The 27,094-nt window shown below is 55.7% G+C and overlaps 2 protein-coding genes and 1 long non-coding RNA gene across 3 annotated transcripts; 1 reads left to right on the forward strand and 2 right to left on the reverse strand.

Moving 5' to 3' along the window:
- Nucleotides 1-362: 362 nt before the first annotated feature.
- Klf16 (Kruppel like factor 16) lies at nt 363-10,725 on the reverse strand. Its single transcript, XM_021174538.1, has 2 exons — nt 10,151-10,725; nt 363-2,463 (listed from the first exon to the last, which is right to left on the reverse strand). The coding sequence occupies exons 1-2, from the start codon at nt 10,602-10,604 to the stop codon at nt 2,162-2,164; spliced, it is 756 nt and encodes a 251-aa protein (XP_021030197.1). The 5' UTR covers nt 10,605-10,725; the 3' UTR covers nt 363-2,161.
- A 797-nt stretch (nt 10,726-11,522) lies between these two features.
- Nucleotides 11,523-12,912, forward strand: LOC115032125. The gene is made up of 3 exons (XR_003837757.1): nt 11,523-11,682; nt 12,347-12,476; nt 12,723-12,912. It is a non-coding gene; the product is annotated as an uncharacterized LOC115032125 (long non-coding RNA).
- A 4,478-nt stretch (nt 12,913-17,390) lies between these two features.
- Nucleotides 17,391-24,287, reverse strand: Abhd17a (abhydrolase domain containing 17A). Its single transcript, XM_021175125.1, has 5 exons — nt 24,121-24,287; nt 20,428-20,937; nt 19,345-19,539; nt 17,880-18,059; nt 17,391-17,800 (listed from the first exon to the last, which is right to left on the reverse strand). Exons 2-5 carry the CDS (start codon nt 20,757-20,759, stop codon nt 17,575-17,577), a joined length of 933 nt encoding a protein of 310 aa, XP_021030784.1. The 5' UTR covers nt 20,760-20,937; nt 24,121-24,287; the 3' UTR covers nt 17,391-17,574.
- Nucleotides 24,288-27,094: the final 2,807 nt, after the last annotated feature.

The following is a 27,094-nucleotide window of genomic DNA, read 5'->3' on the forward strand; positions in this document are numbered from 1 at the left end:
GTGGTGGGGGAGGTCCTGAGGCACCTTTTGACTAGAGCTTGTTAGTTCCTCCCACTACGTGCAGCTCTAGGGGTCCGTCCCCACCCCCACCTCCCCTGCTGGCTCCAGAAGGGGGCGGGAAGCGGACGCCCCCAGGCACCCTGTCACCAAGCTCTGGTTGCTGGGTAACGGGGCAGGCGGGTGCGCAGCTGCGCCAGGCGTGGGTGACTGAATTGTGCATGCTACTGTAGGCAGCCCCCCCCCCCCAGGGCCTCAGAGGGTACCAGCACTGCTGGAGTATATAGGCAGGCTGCCTCAGTTCCCCCAGGAGGCAGCTGGGGACCCTAGGGATCATGAGTACCAATCAGACAGACAGAAGGGCAGGTTTTTAAAAAGGGCTTCTTTAATTTAAATATATGGGTGAGAGGCCAGGTGGAATAGAGGAGAGGTGCGCCCTACAGAAAGAACAAATAAATCCCTTAGGACCCTTGTCCTGCCTGCCCTGCGTGCATCACCCTTCAATGGTTAGACCCAAGTCCCAGTTATCAATCAGAACCTGAAGTTGGGGGGCTGGGGGAGGACATCACGGAAAAGATCTGATTGCTTATGGAGTTAACTCCTAAGAACCTCAGTCCTTTCCCCCTGCTTACAGGAAGGACAGGAGGAGACCAGCAGGAGCTGGGATGAAGCAAGATACATCCAAAAGACACAAAAAGAATTGGCCCCAGCCCCCCACCCACCCTGCAAACTAAGGCATCTCATTTCTGTGGCCAAAGAGAAGGGGCGAGTGTAAGTACCCAGGAGGGGAGCTGGCCCAGGGCCCTCAGCCCAGCTCCCGAAGGGTGACCTCCCTCACGGTAGGCTCAGGTAAAGGTAGCATTACCCAAAGCCTCCCTCATTTCATGATGGAAGATTCTGGAACAAATGGGAATGCCAGTAACCCCCCACGGCCAACACAGGGCAGCTCAACTTTCTCTGTGTCCCCAGTTTCTTGGTGTGTGTGTGGCAATCCCTAATTGCCTTTCTAGAAAAGAAATCCAGTCTGCAGTAGTAGAGGATCCTACTGTAGACTCTCCTGAGACCTTCCCCACTCACCCCTGAGGATGATGGCCACACAAGGGGACCCCACTGGAACATGGAACTCAGAGCCTGAAAAAATAAATCTATCCTGTGCAAACAAAAATACCCGAGCTACCCCAGAAGGTCCAGGAGCTGAACGCCCTGTTCCCAATCCTGGAGTCCAAGGCCACCCTCTGCAGACACCGAGAGTGTGGAGCACATGACGGCAGACCAGAGCCCTGTATCCATAGCCCGATGGCCGCAGGGGTCCTATAGATTGTCTGAGACGCAATGCCACAAAGGCCAAACTCAGGGACCCTAACCCAGTGGGAGTAAGGAGGCTAAGCCCCAGGCACCAGACACCCACTGTCTCTCTCACACATATGCACACCCAGATAGGGGGAGCCAGGCCCCCCCACCAGCAGTCAGAGAGGACAATAAATAATTTCTTTCCCATCTGCCCAGCACCACACCCAAGGTGAGCGGGGATGTGGGGGATGCACCTCCACGTGCCCCACCTGCACGCCACAGCCCTAAGTTCTCTGAAAACTGTGGGTCTCCTGTACCCCTGGGGCTGGGAGTGGGGGGGCCCTTATTGAGGGCAGAACCTATGGACACCTGAGATTTGAGTACCCATGGAAGGGGGTCAGCCAGGCTGCACCCCCCCCATTTCCCTGAACTTCCGCCAATGGCTTTCAGTGGAGTGGGGACAGGTTGGGGCCCATGGGAAGCCCCAGTCACCTATGGCTCTGTGTACCTGTGTCCCAACCTGGAGGGGTGACTAGGGGGCTAAAGACAAGGAGTGGGGTTAGGCTTCATGCCCAACGCCACCCAGGAGGGAAAGCAGAGAGTGGCAGGAAGGGATAGGGAGGGCCTGCCAACTGACCATTTGGGGTCCCTGCAGAAGGGACAGGACAGTTAACCATGGCTATTTACAGACAGAACCTGAGGCCACCTCCCAGGCCCCCCAGGTGACCCAAGTTCATTCTCAGTCCCCTTGCTGCTTTCTTGAGGTGGGCTGGAACTCCAGGACACAGGCTCTCCAGAGGACAGATGTGTCCCTTGATAGAAATCCCTGCTGAGGCCCGGTAAGCAGGCCACTCAGGGTGGACACGTCAGGGCTCTACAAGCCAGCAGGAGCTGGGCTGGGGACAGGGCTAGGTGTGGGGCTTCCAGCCAAGCTGCAGGGCAGCGAGTCGCTGGGCGAGACGCTGCGGGCACCAGGTCGTCGCAGGAGTTCCGGGCGGAAGCCGGGATGTCGCCGGGCGTGCTTGGTCAGGTGGTCGCTGCGGGTGAACCGCTTGGTACACAGGGGGCAGGGGAAGCGCTTCTCCCCGGTGTGCGTCCGGTGGTGGCGGGCCAGCTCATCAGAACGGGCGAACTTCTTGTCACAGCCAGGCCAGTCGCAGGCAAAGGGCCTCTCACCTGGACAAGGAAAAGAGTGACCAGTGAGCACATGAGCGTAGGCAGGGGATGGGTCCAGCTATACAAGTGGCCCTAATCAACACTCCTTGTCATCTTGCTTCCATCTCCTCCACTAGAATGACAGACATGGGCCACCGAACCAGGCTGGTATTCAGAACCCAGAGCCTGCTGGGGGAGTAGTCTGCCCATCGAGCTACATTACCCAGTCCTATAGGTCTGTGGGAGGGTGGGAGTCTTGCTAGCTGCACCATCTAGCCTAGAACTGAAGGCAATCTAGCCTCCCAAAGGCTGGGCCACCATGCCCCTGGCTAGCCTGTGGTGTCTCTCTGGACACCACCCTGTCGCCTTCTGCCCAACTTAACAAGTCCTCAGATGTGTCCCCAACAGTGTCCAAATTGCACAGAAAGAACGTTTCTCCAGGTCCTTCCCCGACACCCTGGGCCACCTGCAATTTTGAATCATCAGGCCCAAGCTAGTTTCAGCCTGTGGATCTAAAGCTGGGGTGCAGCTTCGCGATCTCATATTCTACAGAGGTAGGAAAGGTCAGGCAGCAATTCCAAACTTAGCTTAAATTCAATTCCTGAGGGGGAGGGCAGAGCGCCTAGGGGGCGTGGCCTCAGGGAGTAGAGCCAGTCACACAGCAATTACTGCTGGACAGGGGCGGGCCTACTTGGCAACTTCCTCCACAAACCACTCCCACCGCCCTATTGACATCGCCCAGGTCCCGCCAGCCCAACCAAGCTCTCTGGTCCTCAGGAACCCCCCCCCCCCCCCCCCCCCCCCCCCCGCCTCATCTCATGGTTAACATCCAAGGACCAAGAAGAGGCTGACTGGTTCACCCAGGACCCCAGTGCCTCGGACATGGTTTGGATGGCTCTAGGTTCCAGGTCTGGAGAGGAGGGATCATATGCACGGTGTATATCCAAAAGCCTAGGGTGGTGTGTGGACACAGTGTGGACCAGAAAGCCTGTGTACAATTCTGCTTGTGACAGAGTCCAGAGGAGGTTGGAGGCAGAACCATGCCACTAGTGACCCAAAGGTCTAAGCTCTGGAAGCCACAATGGGACTAGTACGAGGCCACCTCGTGTGGTCTCCAGACTAACCCACCGGAGATCAGGTACTCTCAAAGACTCATGTCCCTCAGGAAATGGCCAAGGGGCCCTCTAGACAGGACTCATGGAAGTGAGGAGAGGGAGTATAGACGCGACCAGAAAGCGGAACAGATACTATTCTATACCGAAGGCTGGGGTGACAGCTTAGGGGATCCCAGGAGAGAACTGAGGAAGGGGAGGGAAAGTGGACGGATCTGGAACTAGGTGGGCATCAGCCATCACCGCCCAGAAAGCAGGCAGCTGAAAATTATCTCCATCCCAGCCCCCTGCAAACCACACCCAAGGGCCCCTCACCATGGAGGTGCAGAACGCAGGAAACTGCCACAGGGATACCCAAATTCTATTTGGCATGAGGCAACCTGAGGTCCCACAGGCTACAATCCTAGACAGCAACGAAAGGGAAGAGGGACCATGTACCCAGAAGGCTGCCCTTGTCATTTCCAAAGTGTTCTCCTAAATGATACAAAATACTGGCTCCAGCCTGCGGGCCCCAGAAAGTACCCCTCCCCGCCACAGAGCACAAAGGGCTCAATCTGGAGGGGAGGGGCACTTGGTTATAGGGCTAGGTTCCTAGCTTTGGAACAAGACACCAGGTGAGAGAGCTGTGTCCGTACAAGGGGGACAAGCAATCCTGTCGCCATTTTGCGGACAGAGGACAGGGGGAGGTAAGAAGAAAGGGGACACCCCCTTGCATGCAATCGGCTTACTTCCCCTTTTGGAGCCTCCCTGTGGGGCTGGTGTCGTCCCCCCCCCATGTCCCCCTAGTTCTACTTTGTCAGGAGCAGGTTGCAGTGGAGGCGACCACTGCCAGCACCAGCCTGCTGGGAACACAACCGCTGCACGTAGTTCAGCGGTGGCGGCCGGTGGTGACTTCAGCAGCCCAACCGGCCTTGCTCACGTGGTCCTAGCTCCCGCCACAGGAGAGACAGAGGCCCGGGACAGGGTCGCCTAGCAGTGCTAGGAGCCTGCCAGTCCCAGCCCCACACTTGGGGGTTGGGAAGCGCACGTGTGCTCACCGGTGGTGGTTCGCCACGCTCACTAAACTCCACCCCACAACAATGGGTGCACAGATGCCAAAAGCCTGGCCTGGATGTGCTACGGTATCACAATACCCAAAAGGGTGCCGTGAGGGGTGGGGGGTGCTGCTGGCGAGGGAGTGTTTGAAAGACCAAGCTGCAGGAGTCCCTGGTCCGGTCCTGTGGAGGGGGGAGGGGAGGAATAGGTGGGTGGGGACTACGCTAGAAGGGTCCTGTAGGCGTGGCTGTGGACTTGACCCTCTGACTCGGGAAGGGCCAGGGTGAGCTAGGGACGCCTCTCTCTAACTCAGGAGCCTTAGGTACTCTAACACTTGCAGGTTAGGACATCCTGTAAACTTGCTCCAGGAGGGGAGTGGCCAGCAGAGGGGGACCTGAAGGTGCAGTTTCCATCCGGCCATGCCTGACTCTACCTGGGTCTAAACTCCTCAAGGGGAGGCCTGTTCTGGTGCTTAAGCCCAGCAGCTGTATAGGGCTTGCCAGACTTCCACCTTGGCTGGCAGTCAATGATAAAGTCCAAACCTTGGCTCTGTAGCTGCCCACTACCGTTTCCCTGTGAGCATCACCTCAGGCTCTGTTGGTGGTCACCCAATGTGACACTTTTCCCTAACGCCAAGCTTTGAGCGGTGACCAGGTACTGAGTTCCCAATTCGGTTCCTGAAACTTCATAGCATGAGTCTGGCCTACAGCGGGTGCTTAACACTCGCCTGTGGAGAAGTCTGTGGGCCTGGATGAAGGCTCATGAACCAGGAAGGCAGCCTCCTCGATGTGTTCAGAATCCTGAAACTCCAAGGGGGGCTCCTAGCTCTCTCTTTACATAGAGGGGCAGTGGACTGGGAAGAGACCTCCTGCTACCCTAACGGAGGCAGATCCTTAGGACCCACAACCTTTACATATGCACCATGGTACACACGTGCCCATACACACAAGCACACAGTAAATACAAGTATTCTATGTCAGGTGGTGGCGCATGCCTTTAATCCCAGCACTCGGGAGGCAGAGGCGGGCAGATCTAGAGCCTGGTCTAGAGAGTTCCAAAATAGCCAGGACTACAAAAAGAAACCTTGAGGCCAACCTAGTCTACATTTTAGATCCCAAACTGTCTCAAAAGTTCATGAGTTAGAGCATGACCCAGTACCTCTTCTTCCCAGAGGGCCAAGCTACCTGATCACTGTCAGGAGCTCTTGAGACAGACAATAAGGACAACACCCCCATGGGACTCCCTGAGATGGACACCAACCCACCTCTCCAAAGGGTTGCCAGTCCTCTGGCTGGTATAATCTGCCTGCCAACTGCAGCCCATCTGGCTGCTTTTATCAGAAGCCTCGGTGGGGATGTGGTTATCATTCCAGCAATGTTGGGGGCCCTCACCAGCTGGAGAGCATGCAGCCAGCCCAGTTGCTGTGAATTGTAAGGAAGAGCTGAATTGACAGGGTGGTAGCAGTCCCCAAAGGCCACCTTAACCCCATAGGGCGTGACCCTCTCCTTTTTTTTTTTTCCCTTTGGTTTTTTCGAGACAGGATTTCTCTGTCCTGGCTGTCCTGGAACTCACTCTGTAGACCAGGCTGGCCTTGAACTCAGAAATCCGCCTGCCTCTGCCTCCCAAGTGCTGGGATTAAAGGTTTAAAGGCATGTGCCACCACGCCCGGCTGCTTTCCTCTTTTCTACAGGGTTCCCAAATCACCACTGAGGAATCTTGCCCCTCTGCCTATGGGTGACCAGGCTCCTTCCCATCCCATCCTCAGTTTCCCTGTTTCTCCTCCCGGAAACATCTTCCAAAAATTAGAACCATTACTTTGGTCTGATCAGAACACTAGGGGTGGACATAGCCTTCTCTGCATCCCACCCCGCTTCAGACATCGATGTCACCTCACCCTCAACTCCTCTCCCACCCTAATCCCTCCTCCATAAAGAGATTTCCTGATGAAGCCAAACAGGACTCTGAGACACCCCCACCCTTGAGATTAAAGGCAACACTTCAGTAGCCTTCAAAATCCCAGCCCTAGGGCCAGCTCAGTGTTCCCTCTCCAGCCACTCTGTTCCTGGCCCCACCCAGCTACACAGGCCTCCGCAAATCAGCCCTCCCCACCTTCCCACTTCATGGTTACTGGGGGGCAGGATGCCCACAAAGACCCTACAGTGTCCTGGTGACCACAGATATGAACGCTCCTTCAAACCTCTAATTTTTGTGTCGCTTCTTCAAACCTCTAATTTTTGTGTGTGCACCACTGTGTGTGTAGGAACACGCATACCAGGTGCATGCGGAAGTCACTGCCGGTGACAAGCAGGGACTCTCCTTCCGCTGTGCTGGTCTCTGAGATGCATCTTTCTTGGCCGTCACCCTTACCCAATTGAGCCATCATCACCCTTGCCCAGACTTAAGTTTCTCAGACTTAAGTAAGCAGGTTTTTCGGCTATCTGGAGATGAGCCTGAAGCCCTCCAGGAGGGCCAAGGCTGCAGAGCCCAGGACATCTTACTGTGAAGACCTGGTCCTAAAGGGGTTGAGACCCTGCCTGGATGAATGTCCAGGCCTCTCCTAGGTCTGGGTTCTATCTCACGAGACCATGTCAAGGACCCCCCACTCTCTGAGGCCCAGGGAAAGAGGATGCCAGAGATGGAGGGGGCTTGGCAAGCAGAACAGGAGCCAGCCTCTCCTCCCGCCCCCGCCCCAAGGCTAGCTCTCTCTGTATCCATAGCAACCACGTCAACATCTCCCACAGTCTCTAAAGTCCTTCCCCAACCCAAGCAGGGGCTGTGGCAACTGGAGTGTCAAGTTCTGCCTACAGCCTTTGCTGGGAGTGTCCTGTAACCCCCACCGCCAGCTCTCCTCCGCACCCCCAAGTACAATGAGGTGGACATAGCGGGGCTGCAAGGTGCCCTCTACCCGGTGCTATCTGTGCCTCCATCAGAGAACTAAACGGATCCAGGCCGTGGTCAGGCATGAGTGGGTACGTAGACAGGATTCTTTCTCCTAGTCCACAGCCTTAGGGCATGGCTCTGGAGGACCAGATCTACCCCAGGCCCTATACTAGAGATGAGTCCCACTGACCTGAGTGTATGTGGCCACACAGGCTTCCTAAGTCAGCAGTATGCCACCTTCACTTGAGGGTGGAGTAGCCAAATCCCCTGCACAGAGAAGAGACTGGGGAAGCCAGCTGTGGCTCTTTAGCCCTCAGCAGAAGACTGAAGCGAGAGGATTTACCTTGAGTTTCAAAGTTAGTTTGGGTTACAGAGTGAGAACATGTCTCAAAAATTGAGGCCTGGTGGCACACACCTTTTTTTTTTTGTTTTGTTTTTTCGAGACAGGGTTTCTCTGTATAGCCCTGGCTGTCCTGGAACTCACTTTGTAGACCAGGCTGGCCTGGAACTCAGAAATCCGCCTGCCTCTACCTCCCAAGTGCTGGGATTAAAGGCGTGCGCTACCACCGCCCGGCTGGCACACACCTTTAATCCCAGTACTGGACAGGCAGAGGCAGGCCAATCTGTGAGTTCAAGGCTATCCTAGTCTACAGAGCAAGTCCCAGGATTGCCCGGGCTACAGTCATTTAAATTAACTAAAAGGCAGGATGTAAGTTCAGTGGTCCCCAGACACCCCCAAAATGACATAAAGGTGCCCAGATCCAATATGAATCTCCGGATCCCACGAATGGCATTAATAAGGAGAGTTTGGGGACACGGTATCCCGTGTGTGCCCTGGTGGTCAAGGATGATTCAGGATCCAGTGTAGAGTGGAACCTCATACCCCACCTCATGGACCTGCCTGCCGTCATCCCTGGACCCCAGACTTCAGCTCTCAGGTCTCAATTTCTCTAGCATGGCAGGTCACCCTTTCCAGCTTAGGGGTGGCTTGCAGCCTTTGCCATTTGGGTAACAGAACTGCCTCCAGGTGTTCCAGGAGGTGTGTGTGGGGAGGGCGTTGGATTCCTCTGTGATCAACCTCAAGCTCTGGGAACTAGGAAGCCTGCTGGGTTGGAAGGTGTGGGTGGTGCAGTCTGAATCTGAAAGACAGGGTCCCTGGCTCAGCAGGCTCTCATCACTGCAAGGCCAAATTCACTTGGTGTGAGCCAGGGCACCCTGGATTCCAGTCTGTGGCAAAGAAAGACATCTTTCCCCATTCTCTCTCTCCCTCCCCTCAAACCAACTCCCCCCCACACACATACACACAGCCTTGCTACATGTGTGGCCCCCTCAAATGTTCTGTAGAGAGAAATGTGTATAAACAGGTGATATGGAGCTGCCCGTACATGTGGGCACCAACACGGGGGTAGCCCCTAGACCACAGGGGCTCAAGCCAGCAGCTCAAAACACAGTGAGAGGAGGCATCATCTATACCCGCTCTCTGGCTCAGTAGAATCCAAAGATGGCTCCTCCACCCCCATACCTGCCCTGAACATGCCTGGGGCCACCCACACACCTATGGAGGCTGTCCTAATCTCTCTCCCAGTGTGACCATGTTGGGAGCCGCCCCCCCCATCAGGCCCTCTTTGGGTGCCTTGTTGCCCACATCAACTGTATAAGTAAGGCAGCCTCTATCTCTTATATAGACAGGAGATGGCGAACCAAAAGCAAGTAAATAGGGGGATAACAAGCAGGGGGCCCTATCCCAGGGAGGCCTTGGAGCTGTTGACTACACCGCTGCTAAAGGGGTAGATTGTCAAACCCCAGTTAACATGGATAGACTCTTGGACAGGAAGTGGCCAGTAACTAGCCAAAGATTTGCCCCATCCAATCCGGAGGGATTGGGCATCCCAGAAACACTGGTGTGGCTAAATCTCATTGCCCATTCTGGACCTCGACCAGACCCATCACAGGTGTGTGGAGTGGGCCAACACAAAACGCAGGCGAAGAGTTGTGGCGAGGATTTCAATCCCACTGGATTGAAGATTCAAGCCCCAACTCCAGGTCCGGGTCGTGGCCTCGCTCCACCATGTTAAAGTACACAGAATGGAAAGAAAAATGTTCCGGGCAGCCACCCCTCACCACCGCTACGCTACCACCTAACCCTGAGCGAGAGTCTTCGCTGCCCTTCGGAGGGAATCCGCGCAGCTACCCAGGAGGCGGTAACCCGGATCTACCGACCCTCTTCACAGATAAGGAAACTGAGGCTGGGGGAGGGCCGAGAAAGAACTACGGAACCGGATGTTCCGACCACCAAGGGCGAGACCATGAGCGCAGAAAAAACAGGACAAGAATACCAAGCGAAAACGAAGGAGTAGGGGGCTGAGGACTGTGATCGCGCGTGGTGAACCCACCATGCTGGGGTAGATCCCGAACAACCTGCAATCGCGGGAGATTTGGCCACCAGGGCCGCCCTCCGCGCGCCGCCCGACCGCGTGGCCGCCACGCCTCCCCGCGCGCGCCCCACCCACCACGTCCCCGCCCTCCCGGCCGGCGGGCCGCTGAAGCCTGGGCGCGCCCCCCTCCCCGCCCCCCACGCGCCACGCAGTTTCGGGGTTCCAAGTGAGATGGGGGAATGGGGTCCGCGAGACCTCTCTAATGCACTCCCTGCATCCCACCTGTGTAAAATACGAGGGGCTTACCTGTGTGAGTCCGCAGGTGTGACTTGAGGTGCGAAGACTTGTAATAGGCTTTGGCGCAGCCATGGAAGGGACAGCGGTGGCTCTTGGCGGCGCCGGGGGCGCGGCCCGAAGAGGGAGACGAAGCGGCTGAGGAGGAGGAGACCGGAGAGGTGCCCCCCGCGGTGCTGGCTGCGGTGGCGACTACCGGCCCGCCTCTCAGATCAGCCAGGATGCTGGCGGCCAGCAGGTGGGGCGCAGCGGTGGCGCCTCCCGGCCCCGGAGCCGTAGCTGGCGGTGGCGGTGCCCCAGGGGTCCCCGGCGGCGTGGCCTCGCGGCGCGTGGCGCGCACATCCAGACCGGCAGCGGGGCCCGCGCCCTCGGGGCCGGATCGTCCGCGATGCACTACGGCTCCCGAGGAGATGGCCATGAGCACGTCGGCAGCGAAGTAATCCACACACGCCACGGCCGCCGACATGCCGGGCAAGGACGCGGACACACGGGATCGGCGGCGGGAGAGAAGCGGAGGCGGTGGGACCTACGCCCGTCCGGCCGGCAGCGGCTGCTGGAGTGCGGGAGGCGGAGGAGGGAAGGGAGGAGGAGGCCCCGGCGCGCCGCCGCCGCCCGCGCTCAGTCCCGCCCCGCCCCGCCTGACGCTCCCTGACGCACCGGAGCCCGCGGGGGCGGCCGCAGCCTGCCCCTCCTGGAGGACGCCCCCTCGGGGCTCAGTGGCCACGCCCTCTCCCCACCGCGGTCACGCCCCCTCCTGCCGCGCCCTCGGTCCTCCGGAGAGTCGCGCGCCACCGCTGATGGGCGGAGCTCACTCTGCCAGCTGCCGGTCCTCCCGCACTTCAAATCCCCCCCCTCGTGTACCAGCAGAGCACCCGGGGTCCCCTATCTCCCTGGATTGTGCCCTCTCCACGTAAGAACAAGCCAAAGGGAGGGAAACCGTTCCCCTGGCCTGGTACGCACTACCCTCACCGGTGCCCTTCCCGGATCGTCACCTCCCAACGCTTTGAGAGTTACGCCCACCCCCGCGACACGCCCACAAACCCCACCCCAGACTCGGATGCTCCGCCTCCTACCCCCAGTGCGCGCCGCACCTCCTCCGGGCGCGCGCTCCATCCCCTTCCCGGCGCGCCCACCACGCTGTGCCCGGTGCGCAGTCGCCGGGAACTCTTCCCCCCCCAACTCGTCCCTCCTCCCCCTCCACATTCAGGCACCGGGACGCGCCCCTGTCCGCGGTGTGTGTGTCGGGGGATGGGGGGAGTGCGATTCGCACGTGGCCAGGGTGGGGGTGCGGAAGCGCGCTGCCCCGCCCCCGGGCCACGTGCGCGACCCTCCCCCTCCTTCCTCGCCTTGAAACAGGGCAATAACTCACCAATCCTGACTCCCCATCTCTGAGTCCCCAAATGCCATTCTTGGCTTGGGGACAAAATATCCCGGAGGTGGAACTTGAGAGCGTAGGGTACCCACTACCCTGCCTAGCTGATCGATTCTGTAGAGTTCGTCTTTGCGCACCGGGATTCGAGAATCACTAGGCCTGAGGATAACCGGTATGGTAAAAGTGAACAGGGCTGCAATAAAAAGGTCTGACTCGGTCATCTATGCGAAGCTAGGGACACCGGAGTTGTGGTCGTTTCTTCCCTTCCTCACTGGGCCTTTGAGACTGGGACAGGGAAACTGAGGCTGACTAATGGAGCGATTGGAAACTTCCATGGATAATCGGCCAAGTTGTGAAATGATGGTCCCCTAAAAGCCACAGGCCCCAGGCGCCGATTGCGCGGAAGTAGGAGACCAGGCTCCCGCCCCTTCCTAACTCCCGCCGGGTTGCGGAGGCCATGCAGTGGCCCGCGCAGCCTCCAGGGGGCGAAGCACCCCAACCGACAGCAGTCTGTCGGTCCCAGCTCCATCATGTTTATTCCCCAGCAGAGGCTAACCGGTGGCAGAGGTCCTTGCTCTGGGTGTCATCTCTACCTTCCCCACCTGCACCCCGAGCTGACTTGGTCAGGTTCCAGTGCTCTGCCGTCTAATTGGCCATGTTTCTCTAGGCCCCACTATACTTTGTGTTGTCACCGTGTCTCTCAACGACAGAGGTTGGATACTCTGGGGGACCTCTGCACAAATCTAGCTGGACAGAAATGGGCAGGTTACACAAGTCCACGTTGTTCAGGAGTACACACCTACCCATCTTTCCATTGCTTGCCCTCCAACAACCAGAACCCTGCGATCCTGCCCAACTTCTGTGGCTTTCTGAAGGCATCTTTTGCCCTCCTTCCCGCCACCTGAAGAGAGGAGCCATCAGGATGAATTGGTTCATGATGCCCCGCCTACTAACAGCCCTATAGTGGTAAGGTTGGTTGTACAACCACCAGGTGGTGCCACTTAGCGTGCCCCAAGCACTCCTGAAGCACATTTGTGTCCTAAGGGTTTAAGCCTGTGAGAGCCGGCTGTGAGCTAATCCTGCCATTGCACGTAGCAGCCCTCCATTACCGTTCATGCATATTAGCCTCATACCCTAAGCCTCAGACACGAGGTGCATCCGGTTGTTGACCTGACCCAGGATAGACCTAAAAACAGTCGCCCTACCTTACAGATGGCACAGTCGAAGCTGGAACCCTGCTGAGGACTCTGGGAAAATATCCAGCCTGCTCCCACAAGAGACAGCTGGTAAGTCACTCTTTCTGATGGTATCCCTGGGGCTCAAGCACTTGGTCCTTGCTAGTCCCACGGGGGAGCTCTGTTTTGTCCTTTGTTTTTATTTTCATACAGGATCTACGGGAGTTAGGGGGACAGGTCTGACACCCAACATTTGGCTACATGAATTTCAGGTCTTTTTTTGACACAACTCTGGCTGACCTATAATTTATTCTGGACTCAACTCAGCATGCCTCTGCCTTCTGCGTGCTGGAATTAAAGACGTGACCACCACACCAGTCCCCCAAAGGTGAACTATTAAGGACCACGTTGAGAGCTTTGGGGGCCTAAGATGCAGGGGGCCTAAGAGAGCCCCTGGCAGGCACTTGGGTCTCAGAAAAATCAGAAATCCCAGAGACCTGTCACTTCCTGGAGACTTACAGTGTGCCTGTTTTGACCTATGCCCTGGGGACATCCACAGACTTGGGTCCAGTGGAACAGAGAATACAGACCCATCCATGTCACTGTTGCTCCCAACTCATGTGGCTGAAGCCAGCCAGGCATAGTGCTCTTTTTGTTGGGGACAGTGACCCTAAGATTTAGCTTGAACCTGGGCAGCATCCAACACAAGCAGGAAGCTGAACCAGGCTTCATGGGACTATGTTTTGTGGGGTTTTGTTTGTTTTTGGTTTTTCGAGACAGGGTTTCTCTGTTGTAGCCCTGGCTGTCCTGGAACTCACTTTGTAGACCAGGCTGGCCTCGAACTCAGAAATCCGCCTGCCTCTGCTTACCGAGTGCTGGGATTAAAGGCGTGTGCCACCACGCCCGGCTTTCAGTTCCGTTCTTTAGTAATACCTTTCTTGTCCTTTCNGAGACAGGGTTTCTCTGTTGTAGCCCTGGCTGTCCTGGAACTCACTTTGTAGACCAGGCTGGCCTCGAACTCAGAAATCCGCCTGCCTCTGCCTTCTGAGTGCCACCACGCCCGACATGTTTTATGTTTTTATTTTTGATTATCTGGGTATGTTGTCCACACCTTTATGCCTAGTGCTCTGAGGTGGAGGCAGGAAGACCGGGAGATCAAGATTATTCTTGGCTATAAAGTTGCAGAGCAGGGCAGTGATGGTCATGCCTTTACTCCCAGCACTTGGGAGGCAGAGGCAGGGGGATCTGTATAAGTTTGAGGCCAGCCTGGTCTACAGAGTGAGTTCCAGGACAGCCAAACCTACACAGAGACCTTGTCTTGAAAAAGAAAAACAGGGCTGAAGAGATGGCTCAGCGGTTAAGAGCACCGAGACTGCTCTTGCAGAGGTCCTGAGTTCAATTCCCAGCAACCACATGGTGGCTCACAACCATCTGTAATGAGATCTGATGCCCTCTTCTGGGGTGTCTGAAGACAGGTACAGTGTACTTACATATAATAAGTAAATATTTTTAAAAAAAGAAAAAGAGAGCAAACTCTTGAGTCAATCAGTGGGCAGGTCAGCCATGTATGCATGTATGTACAATAATATCCAACATGGGTGCCTCAGAACCAAAGGTGGCCAGCATCCCCAACATGCTTGTCCTGGTCCCTATTATATATATATATATCAAGGATAAGGGAGGTAGCTGTGTCATAGAGACCTGTGTCCAAGGACATGGTGGGCTCTGAACCTTGGGCAACCATTGGTCCCTGGCCTTTGTTACTTTCAGCTGGGTCCAGCTGCTGCTCACACTGAGAGCCCTCAAGACAGGAAAGTCCTACCAGCCATCAACGACTATGCCCATGTCTGAGACATCTGTGGCAGGCCTGATCCTGTCCCCTCGAGCCCTTGGGTGCCCTGACATCCCTGGGATCCTAGGTCCCTTGACTGGAGGTTAAGTCAGGTGTGGGGACATGAGGTGACCCCAGGACCTTGTGGCCCTGAATTGGACTAGGAAACCACTACACATAGGGCATGAAAGCCTGTCGGGGAGAGCAGCCTGGCCACAGCTGTAGTCAACCGTGGGGGTACTACAGATAGCATCTGGTGAAGGGCTGTGTGTGAGGAGCCTAGGGGAAGACACTAAGGAACAACTGTAGGGCAGCGAGCCATGGGTGCCTGTGGGTGCTGCTGACTGAGGTGCTGTGCTGTGCTGTGCTGTGGAAGCCACAAGCACTGGGTCTCAGAGCATCAGAGCCACAGGGAGGTCACAGGATCTTATCCTGAATTTAAGGTGATGGCTTCATTGCAAGTTTAGTCTGTAAAGGAGAGACCTGCAGTCGTTTCTTCTTGGGGTGTTTTGCTTTGTCTTAACACAGGGTTTCTCTGCTTAGCCCTGGCTCTCTTGGAACTCACTCTAGGTCCCTAGACCAGGCTGGCCTCGAACTCACAGGGCTCCTCTTGCCTCTGCCTCCACCTCCTGAGAGCTGGGATTAAAGGTGTGCACCACTAGGCTCACCTTTTTGTAACTTGCTGTAGCTGATATGCTGGCTCATGGCTGTCATTCCAGCAGTGGTGAGGTTTGAGGCCTGGGCTACATAGCGTCAAGTCAGCCAGGCTCAGAGACAGAGGGAGATGAGATCTGACGCCCTCTTCCGGGGTGTCTGAAGACAGCTACAGTGTACTTACATATAGTAAATATTTTTTTAAAAAGAAAAGAAAAAAAAGAGCAAACTCTTGAGTCAGTCAGTGGGCAGGTCAGCCATGTATGCATGTATGTACAATAATATCCAACATGGATGCCTCAGAGCCAAAGAGCCAGCATCCCCAACATGCTTGTCCTGGTCTCTATTATATATATTAGATATCCAGGATAAGGGAGGTTGCTATGTGCCTCAAAAAAGTAAAAAAGAAAAAGCACAGGCTGTGGATGGGTGGGTGGACTCCTCCCCATTCACTGTGCCCCAAGTTCCGCCCCCAGCAGCCCCAGGTGTGACAACAGTAAGTTCAGAATCAGAGCAAATTATAGAGCAAGACCCTGTCTCAGAGTAAGCAGGGGACTGCAGCTGCAGCTTAGGGAGTGAGCGGGCAAGCAGTGCTCTCCATCCTGGGCTCCATCCCCAGCACCCAGGAAACCAGACTTTGTGCTAAGCACCAGCTGAGCTTGGTTGGAGGACAGAAGAACACGTCTTTTCTTCTAAGTACTCAAACGCAGCCTTGCTATTTTATCGAGAGCCGTTGTGGCCCAGCACCACCATCCCCCGACACACACACTCCGTGCACACACTGTTTAACATTTTTGATACAGGGTCCTCTGTACCTGAGTGCGTCCTCAGTACTGATAGCCCTCTCTCCCATTGTAGGATGACTGGCTCAGAACGAGGCTTGCCCCTCCTTACCCAGTACATTCTGGGCCTGTGTGTACCAAGGTCGCAGTGGAGACAGCCCTGGACTGCAGTTCTGCATTTCCCGGGGATATGTGGGAGCAGTGGGCATCCACCAGGATGAGAAAAGGGGGTGTTGGGGTAGGGAAACCAGCAGGTGGCAGAAGAGCCAAGCTAGGCTGTGGGACTACAGACAGGGGTCTAGTGGGGCACCCGAGCAACCTGTGCAAAGGTCCTGAGGCAAGAGAGTAGCAGACTCCAGGTTAACAATGTCCCAGTATGGTGAAACATGGACTTGAGAGCCAGCTTAGGCACTAACTAGTGCTGGAGTCAAAACCACCAATTTCAGGGGGCTGGAGAGATGGGTCAATGGTTGAAAGGACTGGCTGCTCTTCCAGAGAATCCAGGTTCAATTCCCAGCACCCACATAGCACAGACATATATGCACTCAAATCAACAATGTACATAAAAACGCCAGGCGTGGGCTGGTGAGATGGCTCAGTGGGTAAGAGCACCCGACTGCTCTTCCGAAGGTCCAGAGTTCAAATCCCAGCAACCACATGGTGGCTCACAACCATCCGTAACGAGATCTGGCGCCCTCTTCTGGAGCGTCTGAAGACAGCTACAGTGTACTTACATATAATAAATAAATAAATCTTTAAAAAAAAAAAAACAAAAACAAAAAAACGCCAGGCGTGATAGTGCACGCCTTTAATCCCAGCACTCAGGAGGCAGAGGCAGGCGGATTGAGGCCAGCCTGGTCTACAAAGTGAGTTCCAGCACAGCCAGGGCTTTACAGAGAAACCCTGTCTGGAAAAACAAAAACAAAAAAAAGTACATAAAATAAAATAAAATAAAAAAACATCGTCACTTCTGTTCTTCAAGGGCTTTAGCCACACCCCCAAGTATTCCAACTTGCCCAAATGTACCACCCACTCTTAAAGTGATGCATCCCGAGTCAGCTCAGGGTGTTGATCTCCCACACAGGCCCTTCCTCACCCTAGGGACTCTGTGGCTAGAGGAAACAACACATGGCTCAACTCCACAGAGCACACGAGCCTAGATAGAGCCAGCAGGCCTGGGGGGACCACCTCAACTCCCAGGTGACAGTGCAAGGCCTGGTCCTGGCTTTGGACCAGGAATCTTCGCATCCGGAGTGGGAGCCTTGTGCGCTGTAGGGATCGGGACTCTTGCATTGCAGGGTGCTGCCCTGCAGTCCTGGGGGCAGGCCCTGGGTGGGACGACCCAAGGTTTTCCTTCACATTCCCCATACCCAGCTGGTCTCAGCAATCTCCCAGCCCTAGAAAGGCGCACTAGAGCCACAAAGGAGCCAAGCAACCCTAAAATCTTAATCCTTTAATTAGTTTCCCTCTTTCCTTCTCTTTGCTTCCACGAGGAGAGAAGAGGGACCTCTGACGCCTGAACATGGCTCATGGCCCCTGGGGTGCCAGGCAGGGTCCTGGGCTCCGGGTCACATGCAGCCCCGGCAGGAGGCCCATGTACTGCTGAGGTCCCTGCAGATTGGCTAGGCGCGTTGGCTGGGCAGCTCCTGGGAAATGAAGCGGCGTAGGCGCTCCAGGTATTGACTGTACAGCTCAATGTCATTGTGCCCAGCGCCCTCCACCCACAGCGGCTCCACGGCCTTTGGGCAGCGCTCATACAGTGCCAGCCCGTGAGAGAAGTCGATCACCTCGTCCTCTGTGCCGTGGATGATGAGCACCGGTGACGTGATCTTCGACACCTTCTCGATGCTGAGGGAAAAGATGCACAGGCTGGAGCCCCACCCTTTCTAATGCCCCGCCCTTTCCCAAGCCCCGCCCCCATGCTCACTTAGGGAAAGCATCGAAGCAGTAGGTCTTCTTGGTGTCAGGGAAGGCCACCCGCATGCCCGAGGTGAGAGGCGAGTGCAGAACCACTGCAGCACACTCGTAGCGTGACGCCAGATCCACTGTGGGCACAGTGCCAATGCTCTGGCCATACAGGATGATACTGTCTGGGCTGATGCCATACCTGAGCGACAACAGGAGCAGGGTCAGCAGGCCTGGAGATGAGCAACTCCCAGAGCCCTGCCAAGCAGTAGTTCCATGGCTTTTTCCTCAGTCCCTCCCACGGGGTGGGGGTCAGGGTGACAGTGCCTGACTGTGGAAAGCTTTGGACCTAAGATTCCAGACCAAAAGTTCCTGTTCCCTTCTGACCTAAGAACAGAGGGCTGTCTCTTCCCAGTGCTGCCTCCCCACCAATGTGGGTCTCTGGGAATTTAGGAAACTGTGTCCTCGGATGTTCGGCCCAGTTTAAGGTCCCCAGAGTCCTTCCTGCCCAATTAGAAGCTTGCAATGTGGCAGTGCAGCCAGCTCATTCCTAACGCCTCTCCTGCCATTCCCAGCCCAGCAGATCCGTGCGGCGACTTACCCTGGCTGAGCTGCCTAGTGCTGCCCCTGCCATAGTTCCCACAGCTGTCTCAGACAAGCCTCCACAGGAGCCTCCCCTGATGCCAGGCAGGAAGTGGACCACCTAGGGGCAACCCACACTGCGCCTGTGCTGATCAGCTCTGCCTGCTCAAGCCTAAACTCCTCCCACCATAGGGGGCGGCCCCTTTAGAGAGTCGCCCCTACCTCAGGAGTTCCCTGCAGTCAGTGCTGTGGGACAATGGACAGAGTTCAGCATACACAACAGTGGCTCTCCAGACAGTGTGCACAAGGGAGTCAGCCCAGGCAGGGTACAGGCACCTTGGCACAGGGGGAGGAGCACTCAGACAGGTCCCCAGTGCCAGCATCAATAGTGCCTGGGGACCCAACTCAGTGATACCTGGCACATCTCCAGTGCAACCAGGGCTCCCAACTCCCCAGGGCTGTCAGAGTTCCAGAGCCACCTGGGGCCCTAATCAAGAGTAGGGACCTCCAGAAGTATGGGTGGATGGTCTCAGCCCCCTGCATGGGCCCTTCTCTATGAAGGAGAAAAAGGAGCCCTGGTGAGGTGGGATGAGATGGGGTGACCGGGCAAGCAGACTGACAAGGGCACAGACCTGCTGCCTACCGTCACTTGGGCACCCTCTAGTACAGCTTCCCGGCCCTCCTGCCACCTGCCCCAGAGCAAGTTCAGCTAATGGCACAGTCCTTGGCACTTGGGCTACCAACTGCCTGCTCCTAAGTTCCTCGATGGCTATCTCCTAGACCCAGGGTCCTCTGTTCACTGTCAGACCAGGTAGAACTTCCCTTTTCCTGTAGACGGCAAGGACCAAGGTCCCATCTGCCACTGACACTCCCCAACACTGCTGCCCTAAGAGCAGAGCCCTCACCTGGTACGCAGGGCCTGCCAGGCTGCATCAATGTCAGCATAGAGGTTCTTCTCCGAGGGCCGGCCAGAGCTGATCCCATAGCCAGAGTAGTCATAAGAGAAGATGTTGCAGCCGATGCGTGTGCCCAGGCCAACATAGAAGCTGCACATCTGGCCCAGGTCCACTGCATTGCCATGCGAGAAGAGAACGGTGTACCTGGGTATGCAGGTGAGAGGGCACAGCACAGCTGACCACCCACACTGAGCCAGCAGCACCCACTGTCTCCTCTATTCAGAGCTCCACGGCTGGCCTCCCACAGCATGACAGGGACTAGCTGGGGATGGGACCTGAAGGCTGTTAAGTCCTATAGCCTTAGGCCTGCCTGTGGTCAGCCATCAGGCCTTAGACCCCATCTACAGTGGGACCCGCTGTGAGTTCAATCTTCAATAGACACAAGCCCAGGCCAGGAGGCCAAGAGCCATCTCATGCCCCCATGAAACAGAACTGTGTATAAGAAGAGCCTACTCGCCGGGCATGGTGGCACACGCCTTCAATCCCAGCACTTGGGAGGCAGAGGCAGGCGGATTTCTTAGTTCAAGGCCAGTCTGGTCTACAAAGTGAGTGCCAGGATAGCCAGGGCCACACAGAGAAACCCTGTCTCGAAAAACCAAAATAAATAAATAAGTAAAAGAAGAGCCTACTCCTTCCAGTGGATGCTCTATTGCTAGGGGGAGGACTAGGTCCCACCCCTGGCCACCAGAAATCTTTTGAGATCCATCCTGCCCAGTTGACCTCTGGCCAACCCAGACAGACCTGTAATAAGACCAAGACCTGTGTCAGGTTAAGGCCATGCACCTGCCTGGCCCTGCACAGGTGTCTTCCTGAAGCACCCGCCTGACTCCTAAGTAAAGGCTTGCCCTTTAGACTCCAGACTCGACCTGGGAAAGCTGTCACCTCTCCACCTCACCCTTTGGTGGAGACTTGAAAGCAAGAACATGAAAGTGGGGTCTCCTGTGCTTTACAAGAGGGGTCAGGTGGGCCGAAAGACAGGGCAGTACAGAACCAAGGCACCCCTGCTGTGAGCCCTGGGAGGGGGCAGCTCACCTGGCACCCGGTACACAGCGCACATACATGCAGGCGATGCGGTTGGCGCGCGCGCTCTTGGTCACGAAGACCTCAATGGTATCCAGCTCGCGCTGGCCATACTGGAAGTCAGCACGCTCTGTCAGGTGGATCTTCCAGCGCCCGGGTGTGGCCGCTGAGGTCCGTAGGGGACCCGAGGGGGCAGCGCCGGCCCCACCGGGCCCCGGCTCAGGTTCAGGTACCAGAGAGTAGGTGGGATCGGGAGGCAGGAAGGCGAGCTTGGCAGCGATGCGGCCCGGGCAGGGTGGGCAGCAGAACAGGCAGCAGAGCTCGCTCACCGACAGGCCGTTCATGGCGGGCGCCGGGCCCGCGCTGGGCCAGGGGAGGGGCGGGGGTGCTCCGAGATGCCGGCAGCTCGCGGGCTGCACACCTCAGTCCCGTTAGGAGGCCGCAGCCCGGCCCCATCGCGGTCCAAGGCGAGCCCCCGGGAGCCTCACAGCCACAGGTCTCCATGCCATACAGTGGGATACCCTGCAGGGGACACCAACATGTAGGTTCCCTCCAGGAATCTAGGGTAGAACCAGGTACCAGCCTGTGCCAGGCAGGGAGGAAGGCGTGTCCCCACATCCACGGTCTATCTTGATCCTCTTGGCCTGCCCACAACCTAGCTCTCCCGGGCCTCTGTGGCAGAAATCATTCTATGTATGGCCCCCAGCTTCTGCCATTCCAGCACCCCCAGGCCTATGCCCAGACACTTCTGTCTGCCCCACCAGTTTCTCCCTCAGTCCTTGAAGGAGTTATCCTCCAAAACAGGTAACAAAAGCAGCTCCAAGTTTTGAGCCAAAGGGATCCAAAGACTATAGGCTCCCACGCAGGAGGATGTGGAGGGTAAGCCACGGGGCCTTGGAACACAGAGACAGAGCCCAAAGGAGGAAACAGACACAAAGACCGGGAACAAGGACAGGATGCATGCCAGACACAGGGCCCCACTGACTGGGACAATGGTTTGTCCCCGTGCTTGGGGCCGGGGGTGGGGGGGTCTCCCGCGGGGTCAGGGCAGCTGTGGCCTCCAGCAGCTGCAACCTCAGGGTTCAGTCACCCAACCTCCCAGGCCTGCCTCAGAGAGGCAGCAAACTGCAGAAGGGAAGTGAAATGGGGGGGGGGGGGCAGGGCCTGACTCCAATAGAAACCCAAATGCTCCATTTCTGCAGGACATCCTAAAATGTGTTCAAGTGACACCAAAGCCACTTCCACTGTATGCTGAGCTGCCAATGGATAGATACAGAGACATTTCCAGAAAAGCCCACAACCATCTCTCACAACCTGGGAGGAAGGCAGGAGACTTCATAGTGCAATTTTGTTTTGTTTTGTTTTGTTTTTTGAGACAGGGTTCCTTTGTATAGCCCTGGCTGTCCTGGAACTCACTTTGTAGACCAGGCTGGCCTGGAACTCAGAAATCCGCCTGCCTCTGCCTCCAAAGTGCTGGGATTAAAGGCGTGCACCACCACACCTGGCTCATGGTGCAATTTTAACAGGATATCAACCTACACCTGGGTTTTAGGTCACAGCATATAAATCCACAGGGACAGAGGGACATGGATAACAGGCAAAGGGAGACACATGACACTCAGGCAGCTGTGCCCCCCGCCCCACATTTTTGGATCCCTGTGAATCTGAGGTGTAAGACCACTGGGGAGAGGGATAGCCCAGTCCCTAACAATTCAGGGACACATTGAGAGGACAGCTATGACAGCCAGAGCAAGGACAAAGATAGTACCAACAAGTCCCCAGCTCCCAGGTGGCAATTCACAAAGATGCAGATGACACCAGGTGTCTCCAAGAGACACCAGGCCACACCTGGAATCTACAGCACTCCTAGAATGGAGTTGGGAGCACTTCTAGCACAGAGCAGGTGGGGACCAAGACAACACCAGGCCACATCTGTAACTGGGAGCACACCCTACAGAGCAGGTGGGGACCAGAGACTCTGCCCAAGACCCTGAATAACCCAGAACAGCCTATCAGGGAATGACCCCGCTCCAAATATCCACAAGGTCAATGTTTAGAGACACTGGCTTTATAATCAAGGCCTCCTCATTTAACACCCCTTAGACACAGAGGGCTTGGAAGGACCTGTGGTCCAGTGAGAAAGAACACCTGACCAAACTGGAGAGAAAGTGAACCAAGGCCAGGGAAGGGAGTGCTGTCCCTCACACTCCCCTCCGGGTCACTCCCACGATCTTTAAGCCTGCTGGTTCCATCTACCACCACTTGAACCTTTCCCCAACTGCACTCTCACCTCCTTACGAAGGTCCATCTCAGCTGCCGCTATCATTCCGTGTCAAAGGCTTGGCCCTCGCTATTTTGACACCTTCTGCAGCACACACCTATTGAGTGACCTCCCTTCTAGAGTTATCCTTCCTCCTCCTAGTCACAGACCTCATGCCTAGCCACACATCTTATCAGGTGTGTAATTTCTGGGGTCTCAACCTGCAGTATGTTTTCTAGACAAGTCAAGCAAGGGGAGGCCTCAGTTTCCCGCCTGTGGCTGTCCCTACCTATGCCAGCATCCTGAGTCTGCCATATGGGGAGGAGCCCTCAGTCACAATTCCAGATACTTCTACAGTTAACTAGATCTCCACCCTACAAGAAGAAAGTCCCATGCATGGGGCAGGACCTGGAAGACCCACTTCCACTCAACAACCATGTGCAGGGCAGCCAGAGAAAATGAAGCTGTGGAAGAAAGACATTAAAGACATAAGCCTCTGGGACCTGCCAGTGTTATATGGAGAGGACAGACAGCATGTGGGACTTCATGTCACAGATGGAGCCACTGGGTACTGTAAGCCGGGATTATTCACTCACTGCCACAAAGCCCAAGCATTGTGATCACAGACATAAAACCAGGCCCTGGTGTTACAAGCAACCAGGCTACTGTAAGGGCTCTAGGATGACCTACATATGACTGTCTGCTCTGGCATGCCTCACCCGGCCAGTCATAGTAGGGAGGCAACCCTCTAGGAGCTGAAGAGTTCAAAGAATGTAGACGGGTTGGGGGAGATGGCTCAGCAGGTAAAGGCACTTGCTACCAAGTTTAAATATCCGATTTGGATCAGGGGACCAGCATGGTAGGAGAGGACTGACTTCAGGAAGCTGTCCTCTGCGTGGGCGCACACACGTGAAAAAAAGGAAATAGCTCAGTGACAGAGGACCGCAGAGGTAAACCCGGGCAGCAGGAGAAGATTCGAAAAACTGCAAGGGCTCCCAGGGGAGCAGGGCCCGCTCAAGCTGCACCCTCAGGCTCGGTTTCAGCAAGAGGGCTTCATCGTGGGGGTGATAAGGAACCATATAGGAGTTCTGGGCTGCAGAAATGAAGCCTGCAGTGGGCCCCCACTGGCAGGAAGACGCCAGGTGAGTGGCAAAGGTGGCCGGTGAATGTCAGCAGACAGTTGTAGGCACAGAGGGTGTGGGACAGGGGCTGGGTCTGCGGCTGGCCCGGGCGTTTCTTGGGGACACAGCCGTGTCCTGAGGAGGTTAAGCGACTGCTCCAGGATCGCTGCACGGGGACATGGGGATGCCAGGGACACGGTGGGTGCGCTGGTCTCACAGCCATCCCCGGAGAGCACAGGGAGGTCTCGGACGCAGGGCCCCGCTCGATTCGGCCCCACACCATAAACCGCCGCAGCCCGCGCGCGCCCGCCCGCCTGCACTCACCGCCGCCCGCGCCCGCCGGCCCGGGGGCCGCACTCCATGGCTCCCGGCCGCCCGCCCGTGCGTCCGTCTGTCTGTCCCCCGGGGACCCCGACCCAGCCTCCTGCACCAACACCACCGCAGCTCCGCCGAGGGCGGAAGTGAGCTTGACCTAACACCGCCCCCGGAAGTGATGCGAGGAGAATGCGCAAGCGAGGAGGCCTCTGGCTGTTTATGGGGGCGGAGCAAAGCGACCGCGAAGCGGATTGGGTGGGTTGTTGTGAGGGCGGTACATGTGCTGGAGGTGGGGCCAAGAGAAGGAGGTGCCCGATTGCCGAGCGGGGCTCGAGATAAAAGGCGGGACTTGGTTGTGTGGGCGGGGCTATTATGGGGGCGGGGCCTCAATAGAAGTGAAGGTCTGAAGGAGCTTGGCTGGCTTTCGCTAGTACCGGGTAAAGAGCGGTCTGGGGGCGGGGCCTGGAATGAAGGCGGAACCGAATGGTCTGGGGGCGGGACCTGGATAGGGTGTGACTTTGACCAGAGTAGAGCAGCGTTCCGAGGATGGGATTTGCATTCCCAGTTGATTGGTTAAATTATCCTTGCCTTCCCCCTCCACCCCATCTGCTCATCCCCTCCGTGAATTCCTGGAAGAGGCAATAAAATGAGTTTCTCTCAGGGTCTCAAGACAGGAGCTGGAGAGGTGTTCACCCTTTAAGAACACTACACATCCCAGGACCCACAAGGTGGTTCTCAACCACCTGTAACTCTATTTCCAGGAGATTCTACTCCCATTTCAGGCTTCTTCAGATACCCGACAGACACATATAGGCAAAACACCTTTACAACCCAATTTTTTTTATGTTTATTTATTTATTTATTTATTTATTATATGTAAGTACACTGTAACTGTGTTCAGACACTCCAGAAGAGGGCGTCAGATCTCGTTGTGGATGGTTGTGAGCCACCATATGGTTTCTGGGATTTGAACTCAGAACCTTCGGAAGAGCAGTTGGTGCTCTTACCCGCTGAACCATCTCACCAGCCCCCTACAACCCAATTTTATTTGTCTGTGTATTTACATTACTGCGCCATGGAGCGCCTGTGGAGGTCAGAAAACAGTTTGTGGGAATCTACTCTGTTCTACTGAGTGAGTCCCTGGGATTAAACTCAGGTTTTGTGGCAAGAGTCTTTTACCCACTGAGCCATCTCACTGGCCCTCATTTTGAGTTGAGTGTAGGGGACAGAGGATGCTTTTTATCTTTTTATTTTATATGTATGTGTGTTTTGCACTCATGTGTGTGCACCACAAGTGTACCCAAGGAGGGGGTATCAAATTCCCAAGAACTAGATTTATGGGCAGTTGGGTTGCTGGTAAGCCACTACATGGGTTCTGGGAACCAAACCCAGGTTCTTCACAAAAGCAGTAAATGCTCTTTGTTTCTTGTAGTCTTTCTCTTTGTGGCCTTGGTTGTCCTGGAACTCCTTCTAGTCCAGGGACTTGAACTCAGAGATCTGCCTGCCTCTACCAAATGCTGGGATTAAAGGCATGCACCTTGAATTGCACCCAGCTACTGTAAATGCTCTCAACCACTGAGCCATTCCTCCAGCATCCCCGACTAGGTTTTTTTGGTTTTTGGTTTTTGTTTTGGGGTTTTTTTTTGGAGTGGGGGGGTGGGGGTTTCAAGACAAGGTTTCTCTGTATAGCCCTGGCTGTCCTGGAACTCACTCTATAGACCAGGCTGGCCTCGAACTCAGAAATCTGCCTGCCTCTGCCTCCTGAGTGCTGGGATTAAAGGCATGTGCCACCACTGCCGGGCTCCCTGTCTAGTTTTTTAAAACAGGACCTCAGGCTATAGATCAGGCCAGTCTGGAACTCATTGTGTAGTTCTGTTGTAGCCTTCAAATTACTGATGCTAACTCTGTGCAGTTAATTGTCCTGCTTCTTGGAAGCCTCACCAAAGAGACTGCACTGTTGTGTACAGACGGTTTGCCTCTGCGTCCCCGTCCCCCCCCCCCCCCCCCCCACCCCCCCCCCCCCCCCCCCCCCCCCCCCCCCCCCCCCCCCCGCCACAAAAGCTCCCATCTTCCCACCCTTCCAAGGCAAGCACAATGTGTAGGCTGCTGGTTTCTGCACTGCATCATCCCCTCCCTGGCCTCTCCAAGGTAATCCAGCCTGGCATTAGAATGGCACTGCCCATAAACCCCCACCCCCACCCCCTTAATGAAAACACCCCGAGGAGCCAAATGCTAGCTTGAGACAACCGCCCCGCCTCTGCATCGCAAAAACTAGCTCTCCCTCTGTTAAACGGGGGAACTCTCCAGATACCTGTCCTTGGGACCTTAGCAAACTCAGCCCAGTGGCGCACACGCCTTTCATCCCAGCACTTGGGAAGCAGAGGCAGGCAGATTTCTAAATTCGAGGCCAGCCTGGTCTACAGAGTGAGTTCCATGACAACCAGGACTGCACAGAGAAACTTTGTCTCAAAAAACAAAACAGGAAAGAAAGAAAAGAAAGAAAAAAGAAACAAAAAAGAAGTAACAAACACAAGATCAAGGGCCCAGGTTTAAATCATATAGAAAAGTTAATCGGAGGTCACAGACAGTTATGGCTGGCCATAAAAAAATTAGTTCCTGATAACCCCACAAAAGATACTCCTTAATCCCCCTCCCAGCTTAAGTCCCGTCCCACCAAAAGGTATCCTGTTTGAGTTACTACCTGCTGCCTATTCCTGCTTCCTCACCCTAAGCATTCAAGGAATTCAAGCATACTGCACTGTATATAAGCTCAATGCTTAAGTGGATGCTCACAGTCAGCTATTGGATGGAACACAGGGCCCCTAATGAGGGAGCTAGAGAAAGTACCCAAAGAGTTAAAGGGGTCTGCAACCCTATAGGAGGAACAACAATATGAACTAACCAGTACTCCCACCCCCCAGAGCTCCTGTCTCTAGCTGCATATGTAGCAGAGGATAGCCTAGTCGGCCATCAAAGACCAAGT

The sequence above is a fragment of the Mus caroli genome, chromosome 10 (genome assembly GCF_900094665.2).
Source record: "Mus caroli chromosome 10, CAROLI_EIJ_v1.1, whole genome shotgun sequence".
NCBI lineage: Eukaryota > Metazoa > Chordata > Mammalia > Rodentia > Muridae > Mus > Mus caroli.

Excerpts from the sequence above, each read along its gene's own strand:
- Klf16 (XM_021174538.1), bottom strand. The coding sequence starts at position 10,604 with ATGTCGGCGGCCGTGGCGTGTGTGGATTACTTCGCTGCCGACGTGCTC. Across the intron at positions 2,464-10,150 it reads ACACCTGCGGACTCACACAG|GTGAGAGGCCCTTTGCCTGC; the intron begins GTAAGCCCCTCG and ends TTCCTTGTCCAG.
- Abhd17a (XM_021175125.1), bottom strand. The coding sequence starts at position 20,759 with ATGAACGGCCTGTCGGTGAGCGAGCTCTGCTGCCTGTTCTGCTGCCCA. Across the intron at positions 19,540-20,427 it reads CGCTGTGTACCGGGTGCCAG|GTACACCGTTCTCTTCTCGC; the intron begins GTGAGCTGCCCC and ends CTGCATACCCAG. Across the intron at positions 18,060-19,344 it reads TGGCAGGCCCTGCGTACCAG|GTATGGCATCAGCCCAGACA; the intron begins GTGAGGGCTCTG and ends GTTGTCGCTCAG.